This window comes from Lepisosteus platostomus, chromosome 1, assembly GCF_059453375.1.
Source record: "Lepisosteus platostomus isolate fLepPlt1 chromosome 1, fLepPlt1.hap1, whole genome shotgun sequence".
In the NCBI taxonomy this organism is placed as follows: domain Eukaryota; kingdom Metazoa; phylum Chordata; class Actinopteri; order Semionotiformes; family Lepisosteidae; genus Lepisosteus; species Lepisosteus platostomus.
In genome coordinates, this window is record NC_142611.1 from 61,784,153 (window position 1) to 61,795,701 (window position 11,549).

Consider the following 11,549-nt stretch of genomic DNA (forward strand, 5'->3'; position numbering starts at 1 on the left):
CATTTGTCAGCATTACTTTAGTTATTGGCATATACTGTATATGGCTTTTCATTCAAAAGGTGCTTCCAAATGCTGAAACTGCTTAACTGCCAAATGGATATTGTATTGTCTGCTACTAATATTGTAAAAGAGATCTCTTGGGAACAAAGAATTTAGCACAACCCAAGTGAATCCTTGTCTATAGAAGACAAGACAATGAAATGTGCTATTTGTAAGCCCAATGTTTAAACATATTGAAATAACTGACAAGTGGGTACAATTTAAACTTGGTACCGTATGTATCGTGCATTGAGTGGTACATAGTTGAGTTTTTAAGGTTGTTTTGGTCCTGTATAACCTGAGTTATACAAATCTTTAAATATCTGAATAAGCAGGGAAAGAGCCCATACGCTTAGTCCTTACATCTAGTCATTTTGTTCTAGAAATGTCATATTTACTGAATGTGGGGAACTTTTAAAATGATTGCTCAGAGGAAAAAAACAATGGTGGTGAGCATTTAAATGAGTAGCGTCAAAGAGGAACTTACACCAACTGAAAAAATATGAGTGTTCAAAAAGGGAACCGTACAGTATGTGCCAGTAAATGTGAGTGAAGATTTCAAATGTTACAGGTGCACATCGAAGCACATACACTTCACACTTCCATTCCACTGCATGTCTTTTCACTAACTGCTACGTATTTAAGTGCAGATTTTTCTTTAATGAAACCTTTAAGTCCATTTAAACTTTGTAATACATTTAAATCTCACATGCTTCTGTTACAGCTAACACCAAAGGAAGGTGTCACTGATAAAAAATAAATTGCTGTGCTTTGTTGTTTCTCAGTTCCCTGAGTAATAGTGGTGAAAATTGCATATTTTAACAACTTGTCTGGTGTAGAGAGCCACTGGCAGGTACAACATCTGGAATATACACCAAAGGCATTGATGTAGTTTGTCCTGTCCTTTTTCTTTAAATTAACTTACACTAGGTTGATCTAAGATAAAAAGATCAAATAAATGAGGAAACAAAAATACAAAGGAATTGTGTTTAGAGTTAAAGGTTTATTTATAAAAAAAAGTTCTTACAAAAATCAATGGCTGCTAAATTTGCAAATCAACAGAAGAACAATACTATTATTCATATTGTTCACATTAGCATTTGTAGATCAATAATATTGAACAGACCTCGAAGAAGGAGTCTGGTAAGGTCAGGCAGAGGGCATGTAATGACACGGCAGATTTCTATTCTAACAATGCCTTAAAACCCCATTTAGCCAGAAAGTACACACTGTTCTTATAACATTTAAATAATGTATCATCAGCAGCTGTGAAAGTAAAGTGGCATTCTGAAAGTGTTGCTGCCATTGGAAATGTGTGACACAGAAATGTAATGTGGATAAAACTTAGATAGCTGCACAGCTATCTCACACATTGGGAAGAAGATGGCAGAGGGCTGTGAAGCTTCAGAAAAATGTTGATGGTTTTTTCTAGTATATTAGCATGGATGAAGAGATTTAAAGACAATGTATCTTGGAAGAGCCTCTAAATGAACCAAGCTAACTGGAAAGCACTGATTCAAGTGTATTGGTTTGCACAGTACAGTATGTGATACTTTGCCATGTCTTCTAAAGTGTCTGCTTTGTAGAACTCAGTCAACTTTCAAGGATTTCATACTTCATGTTTGATTATACAATTTCCCCTAATATAATATACAGTTATATTATATATACTGTATATATTAAAATATATTATATACAGGACTGTATATAATATAATAATATAATGTTTTTACTTCTGTATTAACAAAAGTACAGGGTGTATGGGTCAAATGACAATAGAATCTTGCTTCACGGTCTTTTGTATCGTTTTTCGCTTTCTCTTCTGATGACACGACGATTGGGTTGGTGAGTGGCACTCTGCATTAGCATGCTCTGAGAAACTCTCAGAACAGCTTTCCTCTGGATTGATTGACTGTGAACCAATGACGGAGGCAACTCCCGAGTCCTTCGACACAGTTCTTGGGAGAGTGGTGCTCCTCTTCACTTCCTTTTCTTTGTCATCCAGCCTGTTTATTCCAAACCCCTCGGGGAAAGCTTTGGACACCTGGTATTTGCTGGAATCAGAGTAGAACCGAGAATGCTTGGCTCTTCTGATGGAAGAAGACATCGATCTGTTCAAACACTCACATGTACTGCTGCGATTGGAGCAGGTGCAGGGGAAGAAATAAGGGGCATCGTACACTCCGTCCCCATCCAAGCCACCCTTCTGGTCGAAGTCTTCAAGAGAAACTCTGCACGACTTCATATCCACGTAAGGAGACCACAACGCATCGTGTGAAGAAAGGTCAATGCCTGTCCAGGAATCATCTGTTTCCCCTTGCGAGACTACTGCAGGTCTGATGCTCTGTCCTTCGATTTGCGGCAGAGGGTCCTCGTAATCAGGAGGGGAGTAGTGCTTGAACATAGAGTCCGTGTGCTTAGTCTTGCGTCCGCTGGAGATCTGAGAAGATCGGAATGCCTGACTGATCGGAAGTGTGATGGAAGACTGCCTCGTAGGCGCCCTGCTGCTGGTGGCTTGGTCAGCTTTCTCAGGGAGCTTTTCGGAAATCACTTCTGCCACAGACTGTAGAGCTTTGTCATTCACATGTTCGTAGATGGTATCTTTTTCTGACAGCTTCTTCCATATCTTAAGAAACAAAAAGTTTAAGTTAACATTTCTCTAATACAGTACATTGCCCAATGCTCAATATACTGTAGATTACACTTTGGAACTACAGTAGCTTTGTGCGGATGACATGCAGTAACCAGTGCACTGCGCTCCTGAATGTTCTTAGTGTATTTGTTAGCATTAGCAGAATGAGATCATTAGCTCATTCTTTAATTTTTATTTTCTTGAATTTGAACGGTATGTACTGTAATTTGAGAGCTGAGTTGTGACATGCCCCAACAGGATCAATTACTGGTCATTCACGAGCTCCGAGCTCGCACACAGGTGCTCCAAAGACAGCAGATAACTCTGCCACACCAAAAGAGCAGGTCCTCTGCCACAGCAGCGTTATACACTGTTCAGGTTTCAGATGGGGCGACGACACTTCTCTGAGCTCCCCCACTCAGTGCCCCGAGTCCTGTTATACAATGGGTACATGTTGTCTTGGGTATTCTGTTACTATATGTCTTTTACCTGCCTGCTAAGCAAATTTCCTATCTGGGCCAAGAAAATGAAGCACTTTAGTTGTACGTAAGTACAGAAGTTTTTCTTTTGGTTTTACTGGGTAAAACAATACTCTATGGCATATTAACTCCAGTATGTTAATCGTCAAAAGCCATTGGATGATGTACTGTAGGAAGTATAAAAAATACTTTCAAAATATATCTACAGACTTCAATCAATGTCACATATTTGGTATAAATCAGCGGTACCTATCAGAAATTAAACAATAAATTATATGTAATAGTGTATGGAGTTATGTATTTGGAATTTAAGCTTTACTAAAATCAGCTTTCAGCCATTTAAGTTAATATTACGTATAAATTGGAAATATAAAACAAATATATTTCATGTACAAAATTGTAGACATACCTTTTTGAGTTTCATTAAAAGGATAAACACACCAATTATTATTGCAATGCAGAGAAGTAAAACACCAGCTAGCAATGTCAGCAAAATCACATTAATGGTAGCAACATTCAGATCTTGAGTCTGACCTTGCACAGGTACCTGAAACAGTACAAGAAAAAACACACTTAAATTGTTAGAAGCAGCCCAGGTGCATTTTTTTTGCTTCTTCAGTACGGTAATCTTTTCCAGACTGTCACGGTTATTTATTTAAATTGGGCAGCATGGTGATGCAGTTATTAGCATTGCTCCACTTACAGTAGAGGTGTTCTTACAGAGGTGACGGTTTGTGATGGTTTTACTTTAATTTACCTTGGTCTTCAGTACTTTGTTTTGGTTAACAACACTTCCTGTGTGTGTAGCTTTACAGACGTATGTGCACACCTATTACAAATATAGCTTTTGCCATTTTTTGCCTAGCTTTTGTTTTATATTCAATACAACACTTGGAAGGTCCCATTGTTATTTTGCATATAAAACGTATTGTATTTGCTTACACAAAGATCATAAGTCAATACATTTTTTTCCCTAACACGCTGTACAGTATATTCAAAAAGTAATTTGCATCCTTGGGTACATTTTCCTAAATCATTTTATAGTTAGAAATCAGGTAAATGTAATACATACAAACATTTAAACAAAGAGCTCTAAACAATTAGCTTTTTTGACTAGTAGTATACAACTAACTTTCAACTTTTTTTCAGAAACCAATGAAGTCATACAAAGGAAAAATAATTACATATTCAGAATTTTTTTTTCATTCTTTACTTTGTGTTTCAGTCTTGCTTTTAGTCTTATTCACAAAATAAAAAAATTACAAATACATCAATACATCAATGGAATGGCTCTAAGTGGACGTTCTTAAAGCATTTAAATGGCTTGGTTCCATGTACGGGAGATGTCTATATCAATTCACCTCTACCTTTGAAAACTTTAATGTGTTTTGGTTAGATTTAACTGTTTTTATGAGTGGTATACTGTATAACTGTAAAAACATAAAATTATTTTCAATCTTTATTAAATCAAAATATTGCTGTATCAGACTGTTCACAGATCACCTAAATATAGAATCTGGCATTTACGGTTGCCTTTGACCTGTTAAAAATTGATTTCAGACAAATAAAATAATTTCAGCAACATTACAGCATTTGTTCTCTTGCCTATTGTTGCTTTACAACTATAAGGCTTTTATTTTTAGCTATTATTTTTTAAATATTTTACCTGAAATTCATGTGCCATACAATGCCAATAATGCCATTTGGCAATGAATTAATGAACCTATGAAATGGTTCTGTAACTATAGCTACAGTAAGTAAAAATACCTTGAAAAGAAAAAAAGAGCAAATAAAGGATTTCCTGCTAATATACAGTAGCAGGAGAGATACAATGTACACCTGCCATGAGCCCAGGAGACACCAGTTATTCAAGCCACAAGCCAATTCAAGCAACAAATTAAATAACAATTTCACATACAGTACTGTATATAATAACCTATTAAAATAAAAATATAAGAATAAAATTAACATTACTATTTCAAATTGGTGAGACTATTTTTGTACAGTACTTGTTTAAATTAAAAACATTGATCTTGAACTAGTTCAGACACTTCACACACAGTTCTATTTACATTTTGTTATGTTTTCCTGTGAAGTCTGTAAATGCAAAAATCTTTCATTACATGCACTGTAGAAAGTCTCAAAGTAACACTAAAACTAAGCAAATGTGCTTTTTCTAGTCATATAATTAGCATTATTATAAGGTACACACTTTGTTATAAATAACTTGTCAGTTTTCTTTAAATTGACCAAAAAGTATAACTCTTACCTGTAGGTACATGCAAGTAAGGTATACAAGTATTGTTCTTCTCATTGTTTTGCAGGTTTGTAAAGAGACAGTCCTGTTCCAGATAATGACTACCCTGAAGTTCATTGGGGAAATTCATTTTTTATGTCTGTGAAAAGAGGAACTTATTTCTGGTAACTTTTTTTTGGAGCCTAACACCGATGTCATATTTTAAAGGTGCAGCCTTCAATGACAGGGAAAAATACTCAACACAGTTTTTGATGCCCACTGTCTGGTGTGAATGGAGCTGGCTTTAAAGAACACTATTAGGATTTTTCAACACTTCACAAAGATGGCAACACTGTAACAAGAGTTGACAGAAAATAAAAAGTCAGAATTCTCCTACAAGAAAAAACACTTCGTTTTTTTAATTGGCTATGGAATTGCAAGAATTCCAATAATGGAGTTTGTGATTTTAGTTGTTAGGGTTAAGCATTCTTTTTTGCAGTACAGTTGTGAGAAAGAGTTTGTGAACCCTTTTCAAATTATCTGGATTTCTGCATGAATGGGTCCTAAAATGTGATCTGATATTCAGCTAAGTCATATTAATAAATAAAGACAGTCTTATTTAAAAAACAACACACACAACATTTTACATTGTCATATCTTTATTGAACAAATGGTTTAAACAATCAATGTCATTGATGGAAAAAGTATGTGAATCTCTAGGATAGTGACATCTTGAAAAGAGGGTAACTGGAGTCAGGTATTCCAATCAATGAGTCAGGTGTTCCAATCAATTGGGGTGTGGGCTTGACCTGCACAATTTTGGTTACCTGCTCTTCACAACAGAATTCTGTTCAATTGCAATATGTTCCGATCACAACAGATTTCAGAGGACCTCAGAAGAAGAGTTGTTGAAGCTCATAAGACTGGAAAGGGTTACAAAAGGATTTCTAAAGACTTGACCCTCCCTCAGTCCACAGTCAGGCAGATACTGTAGTTTACAAATGGAAGAAATTTAGCACCATTGCTACTCTCCATAGCACTACTGGAACAATGTTCTGTGGACAGATGAGACAAAAGTTGAACTTTTTGGTAAATATATATAGCATTATGTTTGGAGAACACAAAACACATACTACGGTACCAACACCTAAACCTCATCCCAACTGTGAAGCATTGGGGTGGGAGTATAATGGTGTGGAGTCACTGCCTCACGACTGGGAGCTGGGCCCGCAGGGGTAGAGAAGGAAGAGGAAGACTCCCCTGACTCCCTGAGAGTCACTTTGCGAGGTGCTGCCTCATGACCAGGCTATGCCCTCGGGGGATAGAAAGGAGGAGATAACTCCTTGACTCGCTGAGAGTCGGATGAGAGGTGCTGCCTAGCGACTGGGAACGAATCCCAAAGGGGAAAGACAAAAAACCCCTGACTAGAGGAATCACTTTGAGGGGCGCTGCACGAGGGGTTGAGAATGAAGAGAAAGCTGCTCAAGAAGGATGGGAAAGGAGTCCCCTGACTCTCTGAGAGTCGCTTTGAGGCGCTGCCTGGCAACTCAGGAGACTGAGGAGACTCAGGAGAATTAGTAGGTAGCTGCTGGGAACAATGTGGCCGGGGGTCCACTCTGGCCCATGCTATGAGAACCTGCCCAGAAGTGGTCAAGGTGGAGCTGCCATCCTGAATTTGGGGAAGTGAGCTTCACTTACCCCCCCCCAGGGAACCTGGATGCAAAGGGAACATGAAAGAAAGAAGAAGAGGAGGGAGGAGGAGGGAATTCAAAACTCTAGACGTGTGTGTTATCGTGGTTTGGGTTTTAATAGGAAAGAGAAAATTGACTGATAGAAGGGGTGGAGCACTCCCTGGTTCTCCGCTCAAACCTTCACCTGTTGGTTTGGGATGGTTTTGCATTGGGCTGTTAGCTATGTTTTAGTCATTTGAAGAACTTTTAGAGTAAATTAGGACTTGACCCGAGCTTGGCAAAGAGTGACACTTAAAAAAACAACAACATTGTAATTCAATTTTTACAAATTCAATCTTCCATTCAAGTTGCACTTGAATTGGATTAAGTTCATCCAAATTCTTTCTTCGTTCATAAAGGAAAACCCATACTTTAAAAATAAATATAAATGTACATGTTACTGTGTGATTCAGGGAAGTTGTATACAGGCTTCCTCTGTTTCTGTTACCTGATTTTTGCCAGGCCTGACACGAAACAGTTCAAACTGCCTCATCATCTGTGCCATACCAGCTCTCACTAGTGAAGTGATGTAGTGCCTATACAATAGTTAAAGTCTTGTGAGAGAATGACTGTCAGTCATTCATGAATGCTAATGAAACTAAATGATGCCAAATACATTCAATCATTATCCAAGATCTGTAATTGTTCTTCTGAAAACATATCTACAGTAATAAGTTTTTTCTGCAGTTAACATTGTGGGAGGAAGCTGTTTGGAATTCTTTTCTTTTGTAAGTTATACTGAAACTTCCCATTTTAAAAACAATATGTTCCCCAGAAACTGCACTGCCTTTACTTTTGGAGAACAACACAGTGGTGACTGTTTCGGATTATCCAGACACGTCAATGCAATAACTTTGGGATCAGTTTCAAAATACTGTACACCTCAATTTAACTCAGTGTAAGAAAATATGAATATATTATAGTGTAACGTCAATGTCTGGTACCCTGTACATTCTTCCTAATTACATACATATCTACTGGTACATCACCTGACTGCACAAATGGAGTTTGTGTCCCCACATGGACAGCCCCCACCAACCCCAGTCACCCCTACTAATACTGGGAAGGGGTGATGTCTTCTCAGGAATCCTCACTCTGTCTCGTACAATAACTGTAGAAAGTATACGAGAGAAACCGTGAAAGGTGACATGGGGAGTGGACAGAGGAACTCCATTCTTTTAGAGGTGGTAGCATAATTGAAGGAGGTCAATTAATTACCAGCTTCAGGAGTGTGCCTGTTGTTGACAATGGTAAACTTGTTACACAGAATTATTGACATCACATGTGGCTTGCATTTCACATGTTGCTACAGCAACATTGCAGCCAGAAAATGAGCCATCCGCCTCATTCAGTGTGGCTGTGCTCCTCACCATACGGAAGGCTTTCTTCTTCAGTCTGGGATCATATAGCTCATTGTATCACTGGATCTGTATCCCAATTAATTTGTGAAAAGCAGAATGGGCATGTAGTACTTCAATATCACTGCAGAACTGGAAACTGTTTTAAACATTCAACAGAATCTTTAAATGTCACTGGAATGTTTCCTAGTCTGCACCATTTCATGGTATAGGCGGACACAACAAGTACAGATCATTAACAGAACAGTGCCAGATTCAATGACTTATTTCACGTGACTTTTGAGACTTTGTCAAAAACATTTTTTGCCAATGGTGTAATGGTCTGATAGTCAAAATGACAAACCTAAGACTTAACTCATTTTGCTTGAATTAATATGTAATACAAATCAAGGATCTAAGTACTTGTGTATGACTCCAGTATTATTTTTTCACTGGAAGCAGATAAAAGCAGCTTTGTGAATAGGTAGTAAGGGGTCTAGATTTCCAACCAGAGGATCACCATTTCAGTCCTGAGTGGGAAGATACTGTTGGATCTTTGAGGGAGGTGCTTCACCCTGATTGCTCCATTAAAATGCCCTGCTTTTGTCATTGTGAATGACAATTTATTCCCAATTTTCTTAAGAGTGTAAAAAATATTTACTGTACATAAAAAGCTCTTAATCTGGTACAAGCACAATATTTTAAAGTGTAAAAAAAAGCCAACACTGCACACATGCCAAGAGGCATTGAAATGTAACAAATGCTAATGATTCCAATACTCTTTTGCTGTATCTTTAACGACTCAGTGTATTTTGATACCGTGCAAAAAAGGAATTTTGACATTACATCTCCATAAAAATAGATTCTTATTATTTCAGTTTTGAAAGAAATAACATGCTTAACCATTTATGGCCCATATTGGTGAAGTAAAGTATGGAAGATAATATCATCCTTCGAAACAATTCTGCTAAGTATTTTCTTAAAACAGCCTTGTGCTATGACCTGAGTCATAAGATGCTCATAATTTTGAGACTGTGAGAGCAGTATGTCAAACAGCACTGCCAGAAGTAAAAAATGCCTGTGTCAGGTCTGTCATTTCTAGATTTCTAGTGATGACTAAATCTAAAGTGTGACCTTGTTTATGAGAGGGTACGTGTACGTGTGGAGGTACACCAAAACAGACTAAAGCCTTTGGAAACACCTTAGGAAAAGCAGAGTTACTTAGTCCCCATGAATATTAAGCACACCTACAGTAAGATCAGGACTTGATCCATTGAACGGCAGACCGGTGACAAGTTTGGAGATTTCAGTGATAAAATGTGCATTAGATTTCAGAGGACAATAAACAAGTAAGACAGTAACAGTCTGAGGAAACATAAAATGTTTGAAGGAGTTAATAGGAGGAGTAGGCAGTTAGGCACAGATCAAAGCTGGAGAGGCAGAAAATAGCCAAGCAATCACCGGAGGCTGTATTTAAACCTTCTCCTTAATAACAAGCATAGGCTGGAGACATTAATTCATTAAAACTACAGTAGCGTCCATCATTTAGCAACGTTACACTAATAAAGAGTTTGTCTAGGTTATTTTCAGAAATGAAATCATTAGGAAGCAGCGCCTCTCTGTGCATTTACCGGAGAGTTCTTTAAGGAGTCAGGAGCAGAGATAACATGGAGACCAGAATATTCTGTGAGAAGATTTTGGTCTGTTCAGGATTTCATGAACCTGACAAATATAATGTAGAGCACTGTCCATTTTAAAATGCCTCAGGTCATGAAGCTGATTGGGAGTACAGGTGGCCATTGTAAAAAAAAAAACTAAAGCTACAAATCTATGGAAAGAAAAAAAAAGACCTGACCAAATGCCACGGTGATCAGAATCCATGTAGGTCAGAAAATAGAGGGAAAAAAAGAACAGAGAAAAATGAAAAAATTTAGCAAAGGGGGAAGCGACAGACAATTTGTGCTTTTGTCCTCTCCATCGTCCACCAAAACACCTTTTATAAATAAAAACATACAGTATACAGTCTTCAAGTGGCCTAGTCAGAGCCCTGATCTCAATCCAAATCTATGGAATGACTTGATGAATTGTTGCAGCAATCTGAGTGTGAACAGTTCTGGAAGGAGGAATGGCAAACGCTGCCAAGTCTAGGTGCCGTGGTATGTGAGTACAGACCCATCCACACAGAATTATGGCTGTAATTCAAGCATAAGTGCTTCCACTAATGACCAATTTAGGGCTGTGAATGCTGACACCACACATTTTCAAGATTTTCATTGGTGATTACGTTTCAGAATGTTTGAGCACTTCTTTTTCACTTGGAGTAATGTGTGTTACTTTGGGAACGGTGTACATAATTTCTGTAATGGTAAAAAGCAGGGATAATAACATATTTGGAGAGTTGGAGAAAAGCTATGTTGAATAAAAAAATATATTGATTGCAGTCAGTAATTTCTAGTGAAATCTGATAATTACTGTAAGTTGAAATTTTCCCTGGAACATTAATAGACCATACCATTATAAAACCTGTATAGGTTGGCTCACCAGAACAGTAGTAGAGATGACTGAAAATTGACTTCTTAAATAATATGTTACACAACTTCACAAGATGAATACAGTAGCTGACAAGCTTTTTGGGTCATTATGGAAATTACTTAAATTTACACTATGAAGAGCCTCAGTTTCTCACAGTAAATAGCAAGCTTAAAGACGGAAAAAAATATAACTGTTGAGTACCTTACTAAAGATTTCAAAACAATTTGACTGAACGTTCTGCATTGTATATTGTCAGTTTGAGGAAAGGGTGAAGGAGAGCTTTGGAAAGAAATGGATGGAAGGTGAGGAGAACCGTTATCGGTTTAGTTTTTGAACACTCAGCAGGGGTTGGTTGTTATGGGTAAGAAGGTTGTAACAGTTTTTCCCGCAAACTATATTAACTCAGACCTGTAGACAGCAGTAATCAACTGCTAGCAGTAGCAGAATTTGTTTAAGTGAGGCAAAGTCGTCAAAGAAGAATTTGATATGAATTTAAGTCACCAGGAAATGATTGGTTTAACACTCAAATTCTACAGAACAACTGGGAGTTGGGAGGCATGGTGG

General features: G+C 37.5%; 1 protein-coding gene across 1 annotated transcript; it reads right to left on the bottom strand.

Moving 5' to 3' along the window:
• Positions 1–1,022: 1,022 nt before the first annotated feature.
• LOC148678349 (uncharacterized) lies at positions 1,023–5,523 on the bottom strand. Its single transcript, XM_088633317.1, has 3 exons — positions 5,420–5,523; positions 3,560–3,697; positions 1,023–2,665 (listed from the first exon to the last, which is right to left on the bottom strand). The coding sequence occupies exons 1-3, from the start codon at positions 5,462–5,464 to the stop codon at positions 1,805–1,807; spliced, it is 1,044 nt and encodes a 347-aa protein (XP_088489443.1). The 5' UTR covers positions 5,465–5,523; the 3' UTR covers positions 1,023–1,804.
• Positions 5,524–11,549: the final 6,026 nt, after the last annotated feature.

What these genes read in the sequence shown, in the direction of transcription:
- LOC148678349 (XM_088633317.1), bottom strand. Translation starts at nt 5,464, where the DNA reads ATGAGAAGAACAATACTTGTATACCTTACTTGCATGTACCTACAG. An exon ending in TTACTTGCATGTACCTACAG is followed by an intron (nt 3,698 to 5,419) that starts GTAAGAGTTATA and finishes GTACTGTTTCAG; the next exon opens with GTACCTGTGCAAGGTCAGAC. An exon ending in TTTTAATGAAACTCAAAAAG is followed by an intron (nt 2,666 to 3,559) that starts GTATGTCTACAA and finishes TTGTTTCTTAAG; the next exon opens with ATATGGAAGAAGCTGTCAGA.